The following is a 25,015-nucleotide window of genomic DNA, read 5'->3' as shown; positions in this document are numbered from 1 at the left end:
AAAACATCACTTCTAAATATAATATTTGTATAATATAATTTGCGAACAACCTGTATGAAATGGTTATTAATAAATAACAAAACAAAGCTGTTTTCAAATACAATCTAGGAATCTGATTTAATTTAGCCTAGGCATGAACATTTTAAACGGCACTGTACAAGCATCATGACAAATAATTCAGCGCTTGACATTAACAGTTCTTCACTTGTCTGGACAAGAGGAATATAGATTTAAGTAAAAAATCCCTATCAAACAGTTACTCTGATCAGAATAGGTCTACTTACAGTAGATATAGTCATTTTCACTAATTCATACTTTCATAGAATGTTTGGGTATGACAGAGTAAGGCATTTGTGAAAATTATATAGCAATATATAATATAGTTGGAAAGCAGCCACGTGTTTCAACACTGCAGCAAATAAAACCATGTTAGTCTTGTCCAGGACCCGGAGTCTACACAGACCAGTGCGCCATAGCAGATCAGAGCTACAGTAGGCCTATATGCAAATAAGCCATTTGCCACACGGGTCTGCCATCTTTGAACTGGATGTGTGTTTACAGGCAGTAGCAACAGCGCGACTTTAGACCATTAGAAATCATTCACCAAAAGCCACAAAATACTGTACATCGGAGTGTGTTTCTGCAAATATGTAAATATCACAGGAGTCCTTACATTTGGGAACTTTACAGTCACATTTATCAAACAACCATGAACAAGAAGGCTCTCTCTCCTCCCTAAGGTCAACAACTAATGTTAACCAGAGCAAGGCAAGGTGAAATCTAATGAGGTAAGAGTAGATAAACCCTCTCCATTTGTTTCAGCACATACTGAAGTTGGCTGTCAAAATTGCACTGATAAACGATGGGGAATAGTAGCCTGCTCACCCTCCTGCAGCTTTCCTGCCAATGCATGCTTGTTAGGTTGGACAATAGAACGAGTCAAAGTTCACCCAGGGTTGAAAAACGGCCAAAGAACATTGGTTGAGCTGGAACACTAGTGTGAGGCCATAGCAAATTAATTTAAACGAGCCTCTTCTGACTGGAATGATCCTTAGGATTCCATTTCCCCTAAATGACACCAAAAAAATGTATACCTTTTTATTTTACCACTACAATCTGTTTTTAGGACGAAAGTGAAAAATAAAAACTTGTGTAGAAAGTAAACATCCGCACCTCGATGGTGCCGAGTGTGCTTATCTGCATAACGAGGAAGTAGGAAAAAATGGCAACATCTGACTATTTCTGGTCGAGTGATTGAATACAGCAGAGTACGCTGCCCAACCTTACGTTATTAGAAAGAGGAGATTATCCTGATTCAAATGGTGTCTGACATGAAAAAAAATCTAAATATACACATTGCGAGATATTTGGCTAAATATACCAGCATGCCTATCCATATCCTATCCATATTCAATTGTCTTGCCATTTATCCGCCGCCATCACCTCGTTTCTCAATTTCAAATTCCGCGAAGATGAAATTGTCCCAGTTCTTCCGTGGCCTGCATACTTACCAGACGTCACTCTGAACATAGTTGGGATGTTCCGGATCGATGTGTATGACAGCGTGTTCCAGTTCCCGCCAATATCCAGAAACTTCACATAGCCATTGAAGTGGAGTGGGACAACATTCCACAGGCAACAAACAACAGCCTGATCAACTCTATGCGAAGGAGATGGGTCGCGCTGCATGAGGCAAATGGTGGTCACACCAGATACTGACTGGTTTTCTGATCCACGCCCCTACCTTTTGCTATCTGTGACCAACAGATGCATATTTTTATTATACCTTTAATTATCAAGGCAAGTCAGTTAAGAACAAATTCTTATTTTACAAAGACGGCCTTCCCCGGCCAAACTCTATCCTAACCCGGCCGACGCTGTGCCAATTGTGCGCCGCCCTATGGGACTCCCGATCATGGCCGGTTGTGATACAGCCCGGGATCGAACCAGGGTCTGTAGTGACGCCCCTAGCACTGAGATGCAGTGCCATAGACCACTGCACCACTCGGAAGCTGTATTCCCAGTTGTGAAATCCATAGATTAGGGCATCATTCATTTATTTCAATTGACTGATTTCTGAACTGTAACTCAGTAAAATCTTTGAAATTGATGCATGTTGTGTTTATATTTTTGTACAGTATATAAATCATAAATTAAAATCATAACAAAATTGAAATCATAATTTTGCCTAGAAGAACAGGTTTCCTACACAGTAAAGGGGGGCAGGGGATGTTTGAGGGTGGATGCAGAAGGAAGTGTGCAACATTAAAAAGGGCACTTATAACAACAAAAGTAAGTAATATCAGGCATGGGACCTATTCAGATTTTGTGTAATTATACAACATGAAAGTAAAATCTGACGTTGATTTGACAAAAGCTGCATCTCTTCTAGCCATGACCAGCCAGCCTTGGTGTTCATAGACAACCTGTTGGGGCTAGGAGGCAGTATTTTCACTGCCGGATGAAAAACGTACCCAATTTAAACAGGTTACTACTCTGGCCCAAAAAATAGAAGATGCATATTATTAGTAGATTTGGATAGAAAACACTCTGAAGTTTCTAAAACTGTTTGAATGGTGTCTGTGAGTATAACAGAACTCATATGGCAGGCAAAAACCTGAGAAAAATTGAATCAGGAAGTGAGAGAAATTAGAAATGTAGTTTTTGTTTTGAATCCCTTGAAAGACTACAGTGACATAGGATTTACATTGCACCTCCTAACTCTTCCATTGGCTGTCAACAATCTTTAGGAACTGGTTTCATCCGTCATCTGTTACCGGGCAGAAAATTATGGCTCAGTCAATCACTGGCCAGTCTGAGCAGAGTGTCTTATGACGCGTGTGCACGTGACTTTGTTGGTTTTTTATTTTTCTTCTGGGATGAATACCTATTGCCAGATTGTAAAATTATCGCAATTTTACGTAAAAAAATACCCTAAAGGATTGATTGTAAACATCGTTTGACGTGTTTCTACAAACGGTAATGGAACTTTGAACATTTCGTCTACGGATTTGCGTCGACGCCACATGGCATTGTAAAGTGTTCTGGATGGGTCAACAAAACGGACGTATTTGGACATAATTTGTTCTGCAAAGTCCATAATTTAACATTTCTTGTGGAAGTGGGTGCCCTTCCGAGTGCATTGCGCCGAATATCAGCAAAGGTAAGAAAATATTTCTAACATATTGTTAGAGATTTGTCGACGCCGTGGTTGTAGGCTAACTGTATAGCTTAGCATTGAAGGCTAAGTTCTGTACTCAGAATATTGAACAATGTGCTTTTTCCGTAACGTTATTTTGAAATCTGACAAAGTGGTTGCATAAAGGTGTAGATTATCTCTAATTCTTAAAAAAAAAAATAATAATAATTCGATCAACATTTATGAGTTCTTCTGTAAATTACATGTGCCTATCCACCGGAGGGTTATGGGGAGAAAACATTTTCTGAACGTCACGCGCCAATGTAAAAATTGGGTTTTTGGATATAAATATAAACTTGATCGAACAAAAAATGCATGTATTGTCTAACATGATGTCCTAGGTGTGTCATCTGATGAAGATTGTCAAAGGTTAGTGCTTCATTTTAGCTGTATATCTGGTTTTGTGATGGCTATCGTGCTTGGAAAATTGCTTTTTTTTTGTGCTGAGGTGCTATGCTAAAATAATCTAATGTTTTGCTTTCACCGTAAAGCCTTTTTGAAATCGGACAATGTGATTGGATTAACGAGTAGAGTATCTTTAAAATGCCGTATAATACTTGAATTTTAATTTTGAGATTATTTTGTTTTGAATATCGCGCCGTGCTATCTCACTGGTTGTTGTCCAACCAATCCCGTTATCGGGATTGTATCCTCAAGAGGTTAACCTGTTGAGGGTAGGGGGCAGTATTTGCACAGCCGGATAAAAAACGTACCCGATTTAATCTGGTTATTACTACTGCCCAGAAACTAGAATATGCATATAATTATTGGCTTTGGATAGAAAACACCCTAAGTTTCTAAAACTGTTTGAATGGTGTCTGTGAGTATAACAGAACTCATATGGCAGGCAAAAACCTGAGAAGATTTCATGCAGGAAGTGGCCTGTCTGACAAGGTGTCGTTCTTCTTGTCTCTGTTTATTGAAGAGTGAGGATCTTAGCTGTAACGTGACACTTCCTACGGCTCCCATAGGCTCTCAGAGCCCGGGAAAAAGCTGAATCGTGGCTTTGCAGGCTCTGGCTAAAAAAAAGTAGCGCGTTTGGGTAGTGGCTGGTTACAGTACTGTGAGACTCAGGCGCGTGCCCGCGTCGACCGAATGCTTTGTTTTCTTTCCTCTGTTTACCTAAACGCAGATTCCCGGTCGGAATATTATCGCTTTTTTACGAGAAAAATGGCATAAAAATTGATTTTAAACAGCGGTTGACATGCTTCGAAGTACGGTAATGGAATATTTAGAATTTTTTTGTCACGAATTGCGCCATGCTCGTGACCTTTATTTACACTTCGGATAGTGTCTTGAACGCACGAACAAAACGCCGCTATTTGGATATAACGATGGATTATTTTGGACCAAACCAACATTTGTTATTGAAGTAGCAGTCCTGGGAGTGCATTCTGATGAAGAACATCAAAGGTAATCAAACTTTTGTAATAGTAAATCGGAGTAATCTAATGTTTTGCTTTCGTTGTAAAGCCTTTTTGAAATCGGACGTTTTTTATCCAGCCGTGTCAATACTGCCCCCTAGCCCTAACAGGTTAACGAGAGTCTTGTCTTTAAAATGGTGTAAAATAGTCATATGTTTGAGAAATTGAAGTAATAGCATTTCTAAGGTATTTGAATATCACGCCACGGGAATACACTGGCTGTTGCGTAGCCCAGAGAGGATATAATACAAACAGGTCACAATTCGATCAAAACTCCTTTCAAACTCCTTTTTACAAGTTCAGGTTGTCTGTTTTGAAAGGGGTAGGGGGTAAAAAAGACAGTAGGGTTTAACCAATAAAATACCTGCTAAAGACCTAGTCAATAACACATGGAAGCAAAGCAAACTGACAGATTTATATTTTTTATTGTCTTGGCATATGTAGCTATTGAGATGTAAGGACAGGTATGATTTAGCTGCAATATCCATTGCCCGTGTCTGTGAGAGAAACAGCTTGCGGAGCGTCGGAATTTTTACTGGTATTAAATGTCAGGATTTGTTAAAAACGGAGTTTAAATGTATTTGGCTAACTTCCGACTTCAACTGTATATTTGCCCTTTATTTGATATTATGTTGCTTTGTCTTCTCATATGTACCCAACCGCCTCGATTCGGTATTATGCAGCAAAATTTAAAATTGTGTTTTATACATTGGATATAAATAGACTCAGAGCTAGAAAATGGTATATCATACATTGCATTTGAGGAACAATGGGAAAGCAATTCTGCTTTGAAAGTTGATTAACTGAGTAAATGGCTCTTGAACATTTTGGTACACCTACTGTTTTGGTACACCCACCCATTCAGCATCGTTCCCAACCTCTTAAGCCTTAGCCCTACCCATCTCTTTAAGGATTGACATGTGAGGATATGTGCTAAACAGAGTGAGTAGTTTAGTAAACAACCAAAGATTTCTGGACTAAAAGTGGTAAAAGTAGTAGCCTACAATAAGAAAAAACTCCAGGTAAAAATATGCTTTTTCTAGGCCTTGGCCTATATCCTAATCTGACTTTGGTGCAGGTCATGTTGTTCTTCACTGGTAAACACACTATATAAAAAATATCTCTGTTTATTTGTCACATACACAGGCTACAGAAGGTGTAAATGGTACTGTGAAACGGTTACTTGCATAGTAGCTATATCAAAAACAGAAAGTGTCCAGATAAAATATTTTATAAAGAATGTATAATTATTAGATGACGCTTTACTGAACACACTTGTCTAAATTAATGGGTCATGTGAAGGAAATGCTATAACCACCCCACAGCTACAACTAGCTAAGTACATGGGTCACTATTGTTTAGACATGTACACATGTTCATGAAATACAATAGATGGCTGTAATCACCCCCAGACACACCTGGCTAACTTCATGGGTCATGTAATCATCTGGCGAAGTGGAGTCTTTTGTTTAGACATCTAGCTAGCTAAACAATGAACCAGCATAAACCAAACTCATACTACTACCACCACCACCACTGCAAACTGATTGTCATAGCTGTAGTATGAATCTGCAGGTAGCTAAAGAGCTAACTAACTAGGTTCAATGTTAGCTAGCTAACATTAGGCTATAACTAGCAATACAAATGGCTTTCTGATTATAATAATATTACTACAAAGATCATACATGTAACGTTAGCTAGAAAGCTAACATTCGCTAGCTGGCGAACAGTATGCTTTAACTTTCAATTAAAACGACTGTCTGACAAAATTAGAAACTTCTAATATCTGAAAATGTAGCTAGACTCTTACCCGTACACATGGATGAACATTTCATGGCAGACTGGAACCATTTAACGCCGTTTTGTTTGTAGCCGGCGTTGTGTCAAGTCCCTCTGGTTCACACTGACCGTGGTGTGTGCAGAAAGTAGCCCATCACTTTTTCCAACTGATCTGTCGATAGTGCCTGCTAAATTCAGTTCATCAATGTTGTTGAGAAAGGTAGCATATCTTTTGTAGTTCTCGATGGCTAACGTTATATCTTTCAAAGACAGCGCGGTAGAAAGGACTGTCAACACATACTGAACAGCTCACGTTATAGACAGAAGAATGATACAATACCAGTAATTTATTATCATAAAACCTTGGCAGATTGAATTTGTGTTCACTTACTAAAATATGTCTAGGATGTCAAACAATCAACAATATGGCTCTGTCCCAATTTGCTTAATTTCATTGACTTGTATTTTTTTGGTTAATCTTAGAGCAATGAGACGATGGACATTGTCTGAGCTGGAAGGGTTGAAGAGGACTAAGTAGTTTGTTGACAGTGCTGAGCTAGAGGTTGGACCCCTCATCATTGACCAAAATAGGCAGATCATTAAATGGATCCAGGAGAACATGCCAGAGACAAAGTATCGCTTGATATTTGGCTAAATGTAAGAAATACATTTTTTTTAACATGCCAGAGACAAAGTATCGCTTGATATTTGGCTAAATGTAAGAAATACATTTTTTTTAACATGCCAGAGACAAAGTATCGCTTGATATTTGGCTAAATGTAAGAAATACATTTTTTTATGGTCATGATGTGACTGGGTAGGATTATTCTACTCATCTATGTGTACATTTGTATTATCTGTTCATATTCTACTGTGATTAGCTCTACGCAAGAAAATCGCTGTGGTAGAACTCCAGTATCAACCACCTCTACTGGTCATGTGCAATGACTCATGAAGAAAGCAGGGAAATGATTGTGCCAAAATGGAAAGTTGTACTGTACCACATACAGAACCAACACACCAACCTACCGATGCCACGCATGCCTTCGTGTCCTCATGCACCGCTGCAAGCAGAGGAACGGAAAAAGGAGTGGCTGGAACCATGTAAGTGTCCATATCCTACATGTAGTACATTTGTTTTTGCTGAACAGCCAATCTTAAAATATAATGGTTATTTCTCTTTTTATATTTAGTGGGGTTGGAGAAGACTCTACATGGGGCCTTGATCCTGAAGGACATCTTACAAATATCCACACTGACTACCAGCCATCAGGGCTAGAGGCATACCACTCTCTGATGCTGCACTTCCTGCCAAAGCAGGAAGTGGAATGCATGCAAATGGAATGCATGCAAAGTTGGTAAAGTCACTTAAAAATAAGACTTTTTCTAACTACTGAAATTGTCATTATTGTATTCAAGTGTGTCAAAGCCATTTCTATTGGTTGTCTCTCAAATGTCGCCAACCCATCAAATGTATCCTGTGCTTCTTTTTTTTGGGGGGGGGGGTTAGATCATACCTTGCAGCCTTGCATTACAATGAGAACAGTGGATGCAGGCAGTGAGAAAAGACAGCCTGCTCAAGTACTCCCTCTCCTTCCCAAAGGCCAAGAAGGGCCAGCGTCACCCGGGTTAGGGTTTGGCTGGGGTTAGGCCGTCATTGTAAATAAGAATTTGTTCTTAACTGACTATAAATGTTAAATAAATAAATAAAGGGTGGATACACAGTTCGGCCAGAGAAGACCAAACCCACCTACGGTAATAGTTCTTTATATTCTTTCTAGTGAAATTATATTAAAAAAGTATTTTATTACAGTCTGCCAATATTGTTTTAATGCCCATTTATTATTTGTCTTTACAGAGTACGCTACCAAAATAGTGAAAGCTGTGGTTTATCCCAGGATCCTGGAATCACCTCCACAACTCTCTAGCCAGTTTCAGCGTCCCATGAAGGAACATGCAATGACGGAGTACACTACCATTCAAAAGTTTGGGGCCACTTAGAAATGTCCTTGTTTTTGAAAGAAAAGCACATTTTTTTGTCCATTAAAATAACATAAAATGTATCAGAAATACAGTGTAAACATTGTTAATGTTGTAAATGACTATTGTAGCTGGAAACGGCAGATTTTTTATGGAATATCTACATAGGCGTACAGAGGCCTATTATCAGCAACCACCACTCCTGTGTTCCAATGGCACGTTGTGTCAGCTAAACCAAGTTGATCATTTTAAAAGGCTAATTGATCATTAGAAAACCCTTTTGCAATTATGTTAGCACAGCTGCAAACTGTTGTTCTGATTAAAGAAGCAATAAAACTGGCCTTCTTTAGACTAGTTGAGTATCTGGAGCATCAGCGTTTGTGGGTTCGATTACAGGCTCAAAATGGCCAGAAACAAATAACTTTCTTCTGAAACTCGTCAGTCTATTCTTTTTCTGAGAAATGAAGGCTATTCCATGTGAGAAATTGCCAAGAAACTGAAGATCTCGTACAACGCTGTGTACTACTCCATTCACAGAACAGAACAAACTGGCTCTAAGTCCTCAACAGGCAGCTTCATTAAATAGTACCCGCTAAACACCAGTCTCAACGTCAACAGTGGAGAGGCGTCTCCGGGATGCTGGCCTTCTAGGCAGAGTTGCAAAGAAAAAGCCTTATCTCAGGCTGGCCAATAAAAATAAAAGATTAAGATGGGCAAAAGAACACCGACACTGGACAGAGGAACTCTGCCTAGGAGGCCAGCATCCCGGAGTCGCCTCTTCAATGTTGACGTTGAGACTGGTGTTTTGTGATCCACATTTGTTCATGGGGCAGAGAGAAAATGTGGCATTCTTAAAGATAATATCATGCAATTCTACACATTTTGCAATGTCTGATATGTGATACCAGGGGGGTATTTTTGTGGGGTCGGGACCTGCAGCTTGTATTGACCCCGTTCTTGGTCCGGATCCGGCCCGTGGTCCTCCTGTTCAGTATGGGGCCAATAGGCCATACAATTGGTACAGTTCATAGAGCATTAGTCTTCAGAGCTTTGTGACGCCCCCATTACTCAAAATGCGCTGCATTGGTGTCAGAAATGAGAATGTGCCTTACCATAAGTGTAAAATAATTACAGGTGGAGGTGCAAAGGTGCAGTGTCTGAATTCTGATTCTAGTGTTATAGGGAAAAAAGCAAAATGTGCACCCCTTTGGGTCCCCAGGACCAGGACAAAGAAACACTATTCCTGGGTATCGGGTTACATATCCACAGCCATTGGAGGCTAAGAAGTCCAGTCCTAAACTGTATTTTGATGGTCGGACTGCCCGTCAACATCTTACAGATATACTCTGGCTAAAACAACATGTTACTCCTACTGCTCGCTCCTCGTCTGACCACGTGTTCTCGCATACCCTGAGAGCATCTGGTCAGCGGGGTGGCGGGACTGGAATCCTCATCTCTCCCAAGTGGACATTCTCTCTTTCTCCCCTGACCCATCTGTCTATCTCCTCCTTTGAATTCCATGCTGTCACAATCACTAGCCCATTCAAGCTTAACATCCTTATCATTTATCGCCCTCCAGGTTCCCTTGGAGAGTTCATCAATGAGCTTGACGCCTTGATAAGTTCCTTTCCTGAGGATGGCTCACCCCTCACAATTCTGGGTGTCTTTAACCTCCCTACGTCTACCTTTGACTCATTTCTCTCTGCCTCCTTCTTTCCACTCCTCTCCTGTTTTGGCCTCACCCTCTCACCGTCCCCCCCTACTCACAAGGCAGGCAATACGCTTGACCTCATCTTTACTAGATGCTGTTCTTCTACCAATCTCACTGCAACTCCCCTCCAAGTCTCCGACCACTACCTTGTATCCTTTTCCCTCTCGCTCTCCTCCAACACTACTCACTCTGCCCCTACTCAGATGGTATTGCGCCGTCGCAACCTTCGATCTCTCTCTCTCTCCTGCTACTCTCTCCTCTTTCATCCTCTCTTCCCTCTGCTCAATCCTTCTCCAACCAATCTCCTGATTCTGCTTCCTCAACCCTCCTCTCCTCCCTTTCTGCATCCTTTGACTCTCTATGTCCCCTATCCTCCCGGCCAGCTCGGTCCTCCCCTCCTGCTCCGTGGCTTGACGACTCATTGCGAGCTCACAAGAACGGCTCCGGGCAGCCGAGCGGAAATGGAGGAAAACTAGCCTCCCTGCGGACCTGGCATCTTTTCACACCCTCCTCTCCACATTGTCTTCCTCTGTTTCTGCTGCTAAAGCCACTTTCTACCACTCTAAATTCCAAGCATCTGCCTCTAACCCTTGGAAGCTCTTTGCCACCTTCTCCTCCCTCCTGAATCCTCCTCCCCCCTCCTCCCTCTCTGCGGACGACTTTGTCAACCATTTTGAAAAGAAGGTTGACGACATCCAATCCTCGTTTGTTAAGTCAAACGACACCGCTGGTCCTGCTCACATTGCCCGACCCTATGATTTGGAGAGGGCCTTGACCTCCTTCTCCCCTCTCTCTCCAGATGAAATCTTGCGACTTGTGACGGCCGGCCGCCCAACAACCTGCCCGCTTGACCCTATCCCCTCCTCTCTTCTCCAGACCTTCTCCCTTACCTCGCTCATCAACTCATCCTTGACCGCTGGCTACGTCCCTTCCGTCTTCAAGAGAGCGAGAGTTGCACCCCTTCTCAAAAAACCTACACTCGATCCCTCCGATGTCAACAACTACAGACCAGTATCCCTTCTTTCTTTCCTCTCCAAAACTCTTGAGCGTGCCGTTCTTGGCCAGCTCTCTTGCTATCTCTCTCAGAATGACCTTCTTGATCCAAATCAGTCAGGTTTCAAGACTGGTCATTCAACTGAGACTGCTCTTCTCTGTGTCACGGAGGCTCTCCTCACTGCTAAAGCTAACTCTCTCTCCTCTGCTCTCATCCTTCTAGACCTATCTGCTGCCTTTGATACTGTGAACCATCAGATCCTCCTCTCTACCCTCTCAGTGTGGATGACGGATCACCACCTCAAGCTGAACCTCGGCAAGACAGAGCTGCTCTTCCTCCCGGGGAAGGACTGCCCGTTCCATGATCTCGCCATCACGGTTGACAACTCCATTGTGTCCTCCTCCCAGAGTGCTAAGAGCCTTGGCGTGACCCTGGACAACACCCTGTCGTTCTCCGCTAACATCAAGGCGGTGACCCGATCCTGTAGGTTCATGCGCTACAACATTCGCAGAGTACGACCCTGCCTCACACAGGAAGCGGCGCAGGTCCTAATCCAGGCACTTGTCATCTCCCGTCTGGATTACTGCAACTCGCTGTTGGCGGGGCTCCCTGCCTGTGCCATCAAACCCCTACAAGTCATCCAGAATGCCGCAGTCCGTCTGGTGTTCAACCTTCCCAAGTTCTCTCACGTCACCCCGCTCCTCCGCACACTCCATTGGCTTCCAGTTGAAGCTCGTATCTGCTACAAGACCATGGTGCTTGCCTACGGAGCTGTGAGGGGAATGGCACCTCCGTACCTTCGGGCTCTGATCAGTCCCTAAACCCAAAGAGGGGCACTGCGTTCATCCACCTCTGGCCTGCTCGCCTCCCTACCTCTGCGGAAGCACAGTTCCACAGTTCTCAGCCCAGTCAAAACTGTTCGCTGCTCTGGCACCCCAATGGTGGAACAAGCTCCCTCACAACGCCAGGACAGCGGAGTCAATCACCACCTTCCGGAGACACCTGAAACCCCACCTCTTTAAGGAATACCTGTGATAGGATAAAGTAATCTTTCTAACCCCCCCCAAAAGATATAGATGTACTATTGTAAAGTGGTTGTTCCACTGGATATCATAAGGTGAATGCACCAATTTGTAAGTCCCTCTGGATAAGAGCGTCTGCTAAATGACGTAAATGTAAATGTAATGTTCTTGGTTGATTTAACTCAATTTCAGACACGTTGACGTTGATAAGTTGTTGCTAATGTATATTAACATTACATTTTTTGGCAATACAACTGTTAAGTTGATTTAAACACTGTTCTTAACTTATGAAATCAAGTTGAATCAGCTAACACAATTTGATGAGTTATCTTAACTTGACATGTTTTGTCCACACAACTGTTGTTTTAGTTCAGTTGACTTGGTTCTGATTTGGAAGTTGAGTGATCACATTGTTCTTCGCTAACTCAACTTGATTTTATACGTTTTTACATTTTGAGTGAGTTGAAGTCAACTCGACTTAAAAAAAAAGTCAACTCAACAAATTTAGTAGAAAAACATTTTTTACAGTGTAGTTGGCTACTATGCTAACATGTAAACAAGTAGTCATCTTGATAGTGGCCAGGAAGTGACCAGGACGTGTTGACGTCACTGGTTGGCCATATTAGGTGAGGCCCATAGAAAGTATTGGGAGCGATTTTATGGCATGATAGCTAAGACACTTAACCTACGCCAAAGGGCCATGTTTTTCTTTGTATAACATGAGAATCCTCTGTGGTTATCAGTGTAATTGTAGCGTGACACTGAGTGTAAAGGCCCAGCAGCAGTGTAGTATACAGTAGAACCTCAAAGATGTAAACCTAAGTTACAAACTGACCATTCGACCGAATAGATGCAATTGAACTGGGTCTTTAGAAAACACGGAATTTCAAACAACCTCCATTCCTGACATGTTCGTATCTCTGAGATTCCAGTGTCTGTGTCTTTATCCTCGTGTCCACCCTATACGTCTACGGATTCAGCTGTCTCTGATGTGAATTTGCTATTTTCTTTGCTCTCGTCACACCCCTTTCATCTCACTCTTCTCTCCTCTCTTTGTCCTCTCCTCCCCTTTCTCATTCCTTTAATTTCTCATTTTTAAACCTGTCTCACTGAGGAAAACAAAAACAAAGCAGAAAAGCAAACCCAGTCTATGCAGTCTATTTGATGGCCAAACACTAACAACCTCTAACTCCCTCTCTCCTTTTCCTCCGGATGCCCTCTCTCTCTCTCTCTCGCTCCCCCCCACACTAGCATACGATTTAGAATGAAGCAACGTATTGGGGCGATGTATTCGAAGTGGTACAATAGTACGTACACTGGAATGTAGCCCATAGGGCTCTGTTCAGGGGGGTGAAACATTACACATATAAACATGACATAACATAGAACATTAGGAAAGTATCGCAAGCCCTGCAATAAACCCCCCTGTCCAGGGGGTCTATTGGACAGCAAGCTGCCTCACACTACTGAAACAGGAGATGGGGCAGGAACCTATGAGCCATTTTGACTCAAATAAGGCTATAATAAAAGTTGTAGTCCTGAAATATATGAATGCATTTTTCATGTAATGTATCATGTTAATCTATTCTCAACAACTGAGTTTGTTGTTATGTACAGTACTATAATGTCATTGTAATGTGTTTCCTTTGTTCTTCCCTCTCCAGTCATCTAGACAACCACCGGCTGTGGGAACCCAACGAGTTTGCTGTTTCCTGTTTCCGGATCATCATGTACTCCATACAGGTGGGTTCTCCAGTCATAGCATTTTAGCGTATTGGGAAACACTTAACCTATTGGGAAACACTTAAATGGTATCTTAAGTGGTTAGTTAAATTTGTTAACGTTTTACATTGTCTACTTAGTGTGGTGTCGAATTTGGATTGTGGCTCTCTTGCTTTGCTTAACAGTTGTTAGTTAAAACTCCCTTCATTGTCCCCCTCGATGGAATCAGAGAGGGGGATTATGAATCTGTCTCTGTCTGTTCGTATGTTAGTCGCACGTGATCTTAGACACCACTGCCCCAATTTTGACGAAACTTGGGTGAATGATGCGTCTTGCCATAGAAATTCACTGATTGGCCCAATGGGGGAGCGGGGGGGCTGTTGTATGTTGGCTACATTGGTGCCAGAAGTGGGATCCGTGAGAGCACTCGCGCAAATTGGAGGTGTGTCTGTGTATTCAGGTAGTTCTGCATGAGAGCGAACTTCCTGAAGGAGAAGTGAAGTGTTGGGTTCGGTTCACTCTTTTGCATGTTATCGCTTTTTGATTTGTGAGAACAAGCTATTCCCACAAACTCTGACTAGATTATACACACACACACACACATACATACACACACACACACGGATATGATGTTAGCCTACATTTCACAACAGCAACACTCATATTAACCCCATATTAAACACACAAATTTACCTCAATCTTCCTAGTGCACATACATATATATCATATACCCACAAACTCTTGGTTTATATATATCCTTCAGTTTCTCATTCCCTCACTCACTCATTCACTTACAGACAGAGACACTTCAGTCTATCCTCGTCTAACCCAAGGGACACCCCTAGATCTCTCACTCCGCCCTCAGATTTGTCTGGTGTCTGGCTCTCCCCTTCCTTTTCTCTCTCTTTCCGTTGTTCTTTTAATTGGCCTGCCGGCCCGGAGTCCCCAGGTGGCCCTAGGTGGATTTGCCAGATAAGAGACGATCGATGAGGCTCGGGCCGAGGTGTGTCGTGTGTTTTAAGAGCTTTGTTTGAGCAGCGCTCAGGGTCAGCCCTAATCCTAGTCTGGGTTTTAGTGTCTTGGCTAGATGAGACCGTGTCTGGTCTGTCTTTGTCTGTCTGAGAGAGAAACTGTTTATCTGTCTGTCTATCGACAAAATAAACTCTCTGTACATCTGTAATAATATAATACAATATATATGCCTTTTATCCAAAGTGACTAAGTCATGTCTGCAAATATTTTATGTATGGGTGGTCCCGGGAATCGAACCCACAATTCTGGCGTTGCAAGTACCATGCTCTACCCAGCTGAGCTACAGAGGATCTGTCTATTTGCCTGTCTGCCTGTTTTTGTCTGTGTTGGTCTTTGTCAGTCTGTCTTTGCATGTCTGTCTGTCTTTGTGTATCTGTCTGTCCACCGGTCTGTTCACTCAATAGCAGGAGAGAACATCCCAACACCTTTGTCTCTGAGTGAAACAGTATGTCTGTTCGTCCATCCACCAGTCCGTTTTAGGATGTAGTGTAGATGTAGTGGGGACATTGATTGTTGCTGATTGTTTTAGTGTTTGAAAACAAGGAAATAAAAAAGGACAAATTAAATACACGCGTTCATAAAGGTAAATGTACATTGTGTTGAACTCGACAGATTAGACTGACTGTTTCCCCAAACCCCACCCCTGCCATTGTGCCCTTGAGTAAGACAATAACCCCTAAATCTCCTCCAGGGGTGCTGCAGTAGCAAACCCTAGCTTCCAAACTGTGTGTGTGTGCGTGCATCGACAATAAAGTATTTTTATCTTCGTCTCCCTCCTTTCATTCTCTCCCGCTCTCTTTCCCAGGCCCAACACTCCCACCACGTCATCCAGCAGGTCCTGGGCCACCTGGACACGCACAACAAGAACACACCCCGCATGAGGGCCGGCATCGTGCAGGTCCTCCTCGAGACGGTCGCCATAGCAGCCAAAGGCTCCGTCGGTGAGTTGGCTTGGGAAGTGCCTCTAGTGACTCAACAGGCTACGTCCCAAATGGCACCCTATTCCATTTGTATTGCGTTACTTTTGACAGGGCAAATTGATTTCTGGTCAAAATTTGTGCACTATATAGGGAACAGTGTGCCATTTCAGACACACACATGGTGTGGTCTGTCAGATGAGTCACAGGTACATAAGCTCTATGGATGGATAGGTAGATTGGTTTAGAGATGGATAGGGTATAACTGATTATAAGCACCTGAGGATCAGGCTGTTGACATGGCAGATTGATGGCTCAGGGTGACATTTTCCTCTTGCAATTACTTGATGAGTCATCTAGATCAGCCTTTCTCAAACCCAGTTCTGTGGAGGAATGCCTTCAGGTCCGCGGCATATTCCTCATGACAAAGTCCTACTGATTGCACAGGATTTGTCTCAATCCACTGAATACGCCTCTTAGTTCATAGAACCGCGGTTATGTGAGTAACCTCCGATCTCCGCTTACCGGTCGTGACAAACAGAGCAGTTTCTGACTTCTTCCTACAGATTTGGCTCTAACTTTATTATGACCCCATTCCTGAAAGCTACAACTCCCATGGACATGTCTTCTGTTCCCCTCCAAGCCGTTCAAGGCACGTTAGAAGGGACTGTGAGAATATAATTTGAATGCAATGCAGATCTTTTCTACACACACACAATTAGTACCTGATGAACTTTACCTGAACTTCCCGATACCTTTCTAATGCATTTCAGCTGCGACAAACCAGCTCCTTCAAATTGAAATTTGGCCTACAGAATTTTAAGTATCTTTGTGTGTTATTTATATGTATTGAAATAATGACAGCAAGGGCAAGTTCTGAAGTTTCATTATGACATATTTTTTACATATTTGTTTCTGATTAAGATCACTGTATTGGTCAATTGCACAAAAGATCCAACCGAAATTAGACTACCGCTTTTAACCCAAAAGACATGTACAGGTTTTAGAGAGGTCTGGGGGTCTGCCACACTGGGCCCCCGCGAGCTGTTGTTGTGGGGGTTAAGGGCACAACGGCAGGTAATGGCATCTAGAATTTGATTCCAGAAACCTTCCAGTTGCCAGCTGACTTCCCAACAAAAAATGTTCCCGTCAGACCCTGGGATTCGAACTGGCAACCCTCCAGTTGCTGGCTCGCCTTTCTAATGTCTAGGCTGCCTGCCATCCCCCAGCTGATCCTAAAATAAAGAATAAAATAGTAATAATATGGATCATCAAGCTATCTTAAACAATTCTATATGTTAGGAGATATCATAGGGAAAACACCTATAAAAATGGGTGTTTTTAATATAAAAAGCTATTGTCAATAATTTTTGGCCAAGAGGTCCCCAGAAGAAGAATGGATACCCATTAATTTAAGGTGCTCCAAAGCTTTTTACTATCATTCTTTATATAATTTATCTTTGTTTCATAGTATAGTTTATTTTAGATCAGTTTATTTTTATTCCTTATCAGTCCACTGGTATTTAACTGTTTTTAGTCATTTTCTTAATCAGTGCTTGCTTATTAGTAACTGGAATGCCTTGGCACAAAAACGTTTGAGAAACGCTAATCTAGATGTAGTCAATGGATGGGTCTATGGGTAGATGGATGCATAGGAAATTATTTGACAATGATTATTTTGTTGATGGTGACAACTGCTTGGTTAAGCTGTCAACTCTCAGCTTTTCTGTTGTGACAGTAGCTTTATTGTCAGTAGTATGATAGTTAACTCTTTTGGGTAATGATACTGTAATGATGACAGACAGAATACTGTCCACCACTTTGAATGAATTCTCCTTGATTTAATAGTAGATGTTCAGTTTGGAGAGGAAGACCAGAAAGAGGAAGATACTTTGATCGCATGTTTATTTAAACCCAATTATTTGGCCCTCTTTTTCCCTCCCAATAAACCGCTCTCTCGACAGGACTGACCCGTTCCAACAAACATACATACAACAGCGCATACCCTGTTAACCCAAACTCCCAAACCGCATCCCCACCAAATCTCTGGTTAGGTATGTTCAGGCTGCAGGGGGCTCCATAGCTGGAGGTAGAAGTGGGCCCCTAACCACAGATCTATGATCATATTAACTAACCTCAAATCCTAAACTTGACCATCATTTTTCTTTTTATCTGGCCCTGGATCAGTGGTTATGGGCAACTTCTATCAACACCATATCCTAACCAAACTTCAACCCATCCAAGCTATATTTTGGACAAACACTTTTTTAATTCCATAGATAGAGTATAACATACGGTGTGTGCTCTGGTTTGGTTTGGTCTTAAAGCCACACTTTGTACCTTTCAAGTTTGGTCCCTGATGTTGTTTGTAAATGGGGTGGGTCTTGGTAGATCTAACCGCGCCTCTTAGTTATTTGAACTATGTGGCAACCTCACCTACCTTCCACATCATCAGTTTACTGGTGCAGAATATTTGACTGGAATAGAATGTGACCAATTGTGTCTTTAACTGCATTGGTGGAAGTTTGGATCTGGTGTCTCTTGTTGTGGTACTGTAGCTCTAGGACAATATTGATGTTTGAAGTAATGGTGTAAACTACTATGCCAACTTCCTCCACCCCTGTGCTAAACTGTGTATCAATTAAATGGTATTTTGTAGTTTTTCTTTTGTGATTCTTTCTGTGATATATTGGGGTGTACAGTGACATTAGTAGTGCCAAAAATTGAATGTATTAACTAGAGGTCGACCGATTATGATTTTTCAACACCAATACCGATTATTGGAGGACCCCCCCCCCAAAAAAAAAGCCGCTACCGATTAATCGGCCGAATATTTTTTTCTTTTTTTTTCTTTTATTTATTTATTTGTAATAATGACAATTACAACAATACTGAATGAACACTTATTTTAACTTAATATAATACATCAATAAAATCAATTTAGCCTCAAATAAATAATGAAACATGTTCAATTTGGTTTAAATAATGCAAAAACAAAGTGTTGGAGAAGAAAGTGAAAGTGCAATATGTGCCATGTAAAAAAGCTAAAGTTTAAGTTCCTTGCTCAGAACATGAGAACATATGAAAGCTGGTGGTTCCTTTTAACATGAGTCTTCAATATTCCCAGGTAAGATGTTTTAGGTTGTAGTTATTATAGTACTATTTCTCTCTATAAAATTTGTATTTCATATACCTTTGACTGTTGGATGTTCTTATAGGCACTTTAGTATTGCCAGTGTAGCAATATAGCTTCCGTCCCTCTCCTCGCTCCTACCTGGGCTCGAACCAGGGACACATCGACAACAGCCACCCTCGAAGCAGCGTTACCCATGTAGAGGAAGGGAAAAAACTACTCCAAGTCTCAGAGCGAGTGACGTTTGAAACGCTATTAGCGCGCACCCGGCCAACTAGCTAGCCATTTCATATCGGTTACACCAGCCTAATCTTGGGAGTTGACAGGCTTGAAGTCATAAACAGTGCAATGCATTGCGAAGGGCTGCTGGCAAAACGCACGAAAGTGCTATTTTGAATGAATGCTTACGAGCCTGCTGCTGCCTACCACCACTCAGTCAGACTGCTCTATCAAATCATAGACTTAATTATAACATAATAACACACAGAAACACGAGCGTTAGGTCATTAATATGGTCGAATCCGGAAACTATCATCTCGAAAACAAAACGTTATTCCTGTTACATTGCACAACCTTCAGTGTTATGTCATAATTACGTAAAATTCTGGCAAATTAGTTCGCAACGAGCCAAGCGGCCCAAAGTGTTGCATATACCCTGACTGCGTGCAATGAACGCAAAATGACACAATTTCACCTGGTTAATATTGCCTGCTAACCTGGATTTATTTTAGCTAAATATGCAGGTGTAAAAATATATACTTCTGTGTATTGATTTTAAGAAAGGCATTGATGTTTATGGTTAGGTACAGTCGTGCAACGATTGTGCTTTTTTCGCAAATGCACTTTTGTTAAATCATCCCCGTTTGGCGAACTCGGCTGTCTTTGTTAGGAAGAAATAGTCTTCACAGTTCACAACGAGCCAGGCGGCCCAAACTGCTGCATATACCCTGACTCTGTTTGCAAGCGAAGTGACACATTTTCCCTAGTTAAAAGAAATTCATGTTAGCAGGCAATATTAACTAAATATGCAGGTTTAAAAATATATACTTGTGTATTGATTTTAAGAAAGGCATTGATGTTTATGGTTGGAGCAACGTGTACCTAAGCGATTATATGCAACGCAGGACAGGCTAGATAAACTAGTAATATCATCAACCATGTGTAGTTAACTAGTGATTATGATTGATTGATTGTTTTTTATAAGATAAGTTTAATGCTAGCTAGCAACTTACCTTAGCTTCTTACTGCATTCGCGTAACCTCGTGGAGTGCAATGTAAAGCAGGTGGTTAGAGCGTTGGACTAGTTAACCGTAAGGTTGCAAGATTGAATCCCTGAGCTGACAAGGTAATCTGTCGTTCTGCCCTTGAACAAGGCAGTTAACCCACCGTTCCTAGGCCGTCATTGAAAATAAGAATGTGTTCTTAACTGACTTGCCAAATTAAATAAAGGTCTAAAAAAAAAAAGAAATCCCAAATCGGCATCCAAAAATACCGATTTCCGATTGTTATGAAAACTTGAAATCGGCCCTAATTAATCGGCCATTCCGATTAATCGGTCGACCTCTAGTATTAACGGCTTGTAGTCCTTTCTATACAATTTTGTTTTTATAATATGAGAAAGTAATTTTGATTAATCTACTAAGAAACAAACTGAGCATGGTTTACTTGTATCATTACCTGGTCCTGTGTGGTCCAGTTAGGAGGAGCGTGGCACAAGCAATGCCAAGGTTGTGGGTTTAGTTCCTGCAGGGATCACATGGGCTGACTATACCAAACATTAGGAACATCTTCCTAATATTAAGTTGCATCCCCCCACCCTGCCCTGTTGCCCTCAGAACAGGGATGCTGGCCCATGTTGACTAGAATGCTTCCCACAGTTGTGTCAAGTTGGCTGGATGTCCTTCGGTTGGTAGACCATTCTTGATACACATGGGAAATTGTTGAATGTGAAAAACACAGAAGCGTTGCATTTCTTGACACAAATCGGTGCCATACCCCGTTCAAAGGCACTTCAATATTTTGTCTTACCCATTCCCCCGCTGAATGGCACACATACACAATCCATGTCTCAAGGCTTAAAAATCCTACTTTAACCGGTCTCCTCCTCTTCATCTAGACTGATTTGAAGTGGATTTTATCAGGTGACATCAATAAGGGATCATAGCTTTCACCTGGTCGGTCAGTCATGGAAAGAGCAGGTGTTCTTAATGTTTTGTATACTCAGTGTATGTGTGTGCTCGCTGTACTGTAAGTCACTTTGTAAAAAAGTGTGTGCTAAGTGGCATATAATAATATAGACACATATCCCCATTTAAAATTAGTAAACCATCTAAAGAGACATGAGGGAGTCTTTTTGCTTTTGAGACCAAACTAGAGGTGTAACATCCAATGGCCTAGTGAATCAGGAGAGGCGTACCAGGCCAAGGATCCAACTAGTTATGTCCTCTGACTTAGGGTCATAACTCAGCCAAGTAGGTTTGGTTTTCTATGGAAAATGCTAAATCTGACATGCTCAAATTCTGTAAGTAAGACTTGGTTGCTGTAGCCCAGGGTTAATCTGACTTGAATAAAAAAGACAGCCAGCACTTGCAAATAAATTGTATATTTGAGTTATTGACGTAAGCAGTCAGTCTGACGGCTGAGTATGATGAATTTTTAAAATACTTAATTTGCAAGTGCTGGTCATTTTTCAATCAAGTTGTCTTTCTATGGATCATTAGGATTAGGACCATTGTGCTTCTTGACTAAAAAATATCTGTCTAAAATCAAATACTTTGTCAGATATTTCCAGACCCCAAAAGTGGTGAAATGTCAAGACTGGTCCACATCCCAAATCATCTTGTGATATGCCTCAACCCTAAATAAATGGGAAATAGCACGGTCTAATTTCCTATTTCATGGGGTCTTTCTATACACTGGTGATGCTTGTATTGTTTGTACAGTATAGGATATGTTATCCTGGTGGAACCAGCTTGATAGCTGCGTTCAGCATTCTAATCCACTTGGTAAATGGTGAACGTAGCCATCAGGCTGGTTCCACCAGGCTGATGATATACAGTACCAGTCAAAAGGTTGGACACACCTATTCATTCAAGGGTTTTTCTTTTTTTTACACTTTTCTACATTGTATAATAATAGTGAAGGCATCAACACTATGAAATAACACATATGGAATCATGTAGTAACCAAATAAAGTGTTAAACAAATCAAAATATATTTGAGATTTGAGATTGTTAAAAGTAGCCACCCTTTGCCTTGACCACAGCTTTGCACACTCTTAGCATTCTATCAACCAGCTTCACCTTGGAAGGTTTTTCCAACAGTCTTGATGGAGTTCCCACAAGTACAGAGCACTTGCGGGCTGCTTTTCCTTCACTCTGCGGTCCAACTCATCCCAAACCATCTCAATTGAGTTGAGGTTGGGTGATTGTGGAGGCCAGGTCATCTGATGCAACACTCCATCACTCTTGTTCTTGGTCAAATTGCCCTTACACAGTCTGGAGGTGTGTTTTGGGGTCCTAGTCCTGTTGAAAAACAAATTATAGTCCCACTAAGCGCAAATCAGATGGGATGGCATATCGCTGCAGAATACTGTCGTAGCCATGCTGGTTAAGTGTGCCTTGAATTCTAAATAAATCACCAACAGTGTCACCAGCAAAGCACCCCCACACCATCACACCTCCTCCTCCATGCTTCACGGTGGGAACCACACATGCGGAGATCATCCGTTCACCTACTCTGTCTCTCACAAAGACACGGCGGTTGGAACCAACAGTCTCAAATTTGTGGTTTCTTAGCAGCAATTCGACCATGAAGGCCTGATTTCACGCAGTCTCTTCTGAACAGTTGATGTTGAGAAGTGTCTGTTACTTGAACTCTGTGAAGCATTTTTTGGGGCTGCAATCTGAGGTGCAGTTAACTCTAATGAATTTATCCTCTGCAGCAGAGGTAACTCTGGGTCTTCCTTTCCTGTGGCGGTCCTCATGAGAGCCAGTTTCATCATAGGTCTTGATGGTTTTTGCGATTGCACTTGAAGAAACTTTCAACGTTTTTTGAAATTTTCCGGATTGACTGAGCTTCATGTCTTAAAGTAATGATGGACTGAATTTCTCTTTGCTTATTTGAGCTGTTCTTGCTATAATATGGACTTAGCCCTATTTGATAAAAGACCATCTTCTGTATACCACCCCTACCTTGTCACAACACAACTGATTGGCTCAAATGCATTAAGTAGGAAAGAAATTCCACCAGTTAACTTTTAACAAGGCACACCTGTTTATTGAAATGCAGTCACGGTGACTACCTCATGAAGCTGGACGAGAGAATGCCAAGAGTGTACAAAGCTGTCATCAAGGCAAAGGGTGGCTACTTTAAATAATATAAAATATATTTTGATTTGTATAACACTTTTTTGGTTACTACTTGATTCTATGTGTGCCATTTCGTAGTTTTGATGTCTTTACTATTATTCTACAACGTAGAAAATACTCAAAATAAAGAAAAACCCTTGAATGAGTAGGTGTGTCCAAACTTTTGACTGGTACTGTATATTATATAATATATTACTGTACTATGGTGGAGTATATACCCTGGTGATGTTTTATTGTATTGTGCTAGAATATGGAGTATTATAGTAGTATTAGTATGTATGTATATTAGTATGTATGTATGTATATTAGTATGTAGTATTCTTTGGTGATTGAATAGTTTTACAAGCTTTTATATGTGATAATAGAATCCAATAGTCTTTGGTGACCAGATGGTGTGTTGATCGCAGTCCCTAACTGTGTGTGTGTGTGTGTGTGCCTCTGTGTGTGCTTGCTTGTGTGTCTGCGTGTTTGTGTGTCTGTGAGTCTTTGTGTGTGTGCTTGCCTGTGTGTGTCTCTGTGTGTGTATGTGTATCATCAGGCCCTACGGTACTGGAGGTGTTCAACACCCTGCTCAAGCACCTGCGGATGAGTGTGGACTTTGAGCTGGGTGAGAACTCCAGGCGGAACTCCGGCGCCAGCGTGTCCTCGTCCGGACGGGTCAAGGAGAGCGAGGAGCGCATCGTCCAGAACGCCATCATCCAGACAATCGGTTAGTTGCCCTAACATGCATTAGTTTTTTTGGTTCCCCATTAGCTGTTAGTCATGACAGCTACTCTTCCTAGGGTCCACACAAAACATTCATATGCCCATAACATTTTTTTATTTAACCTTTATTTCACTTTTTTATTATTTTTATTATACTAGGTAAGTCAGTTAAGAACTCATTCTTATTTACAATGACGGCCTACCCCGGCCAAACCCTAACGACGCTGGGCCAATTGTGCGCCGCCCTATAAGACTCCCAATCACTGCCGGTTGTGATACAGCCTGGAATCGAACCAGGGTCTGTAGTGACACCTCTAGCACTGAGATACAGTGCCTTAGACAGCTGCGCCACTCAGGAGCAGCGGTCTAAGGTCTTTCATGGCATGCCCAATTTCATGTATCTGACTTAACACATTTCCTGTTGCGTCATGCTGGTGGCAGAGTCAGGATTTTGCGGAAGCAGCATGAGCCCATGGCCCCATCCTGACTGGTGTCAATGGTACAGGCTGGTGGCTGTGGTGTAATGATGTGGGGAATGTTCTCCTAGCAAATGTTAGGTCCATTGATACCAACTGAGCAACATCAATGCCCCAAAGAATTCAGGGTATTCTGCAGGCCGAATTCGGGCTATTCTGGGGGGGGTGGAACTCGGTACTAGATTGGTGTACATAATTATTATTTTTTTTTCACCTTTATTTAACCAGGTAGGCAAGTTGAGAACAAGTTCTCATTTACAATTGCGGCCTGGCCAAGATAAAGCAAAGCAGTTCGACACATACAACAACACAGAGTTACACATGGAGTAAAACAAACATACAGTCAATAATACAGTAGAAAAATAAGTCTATATACAATGTGAGCAAATGAGGTGAGATAAGGGAGGTAAAGGCAAAAAAAAAGGCCATGGTGGCGAAGTAAATACAATATAGCAAGTAAAACACTTAAATGGTAGATTTGGTAGATTTGCAGTGGAAGAAAGTGCAAGTAGAAATAGAAATAATGGGGTGCAAAGGAGCTAAATAAATAA

At 41.7% G+C, this 25,015-nt stretch overlaps 1 protein-coding gene across 4 annotated transcripts in view; it reads left to right on the top strand.

The window, feature by feature from the left end:
* Nucleotides 1-25,015, top strand: part of efr3a (EFR3 homolog A (S. cerevisiae)) — a 255,603-nt gene that overhangs the window by 137,938 nt on the left and 92,650 nt on the right. For all 4 annotated transcript variants that reach the window (XM_014139101.2, XM_014139102.2, XM_014139103.2 and 1 more), the window contains 3 exons: nucleotides 13,774-13,852; nucleotides 15,669-15,804; nucleotides 23,822-23,992. In XM_014139101.2, the coding sequence (XP_013994576.1) occupies nucleotides 13,774-13,852; nucleotides 15,669-15,804; nucleotides 23,822-23,992 (386 nt within the window). The remainder of the gene's footprint in view (nucleotides 1-13,773; nucleotides 13,853-15,668; nucleotides 15,805-23,821; nucleotides 23,993-25,015) is intronic.

Source organism: Salmo salar, chromosome ssa14 (genome assembly GCF_905237065.1).
Source record: "Salmo salar chromosome ssa14, Ssal_v3.1, whole genome shotgun sequence".
Lineage (NCBI taxonomy): Eukaryota > Metazoa > Chordata > Actinopteri > Salmoniformes > Salmonidae > Salmo > Salmo salar.
The sequence above is the reverse complement of the archived record's forward strand: the minus strand, read 5'-3'. Positions and strand labels throughout refer to the sequence as shown.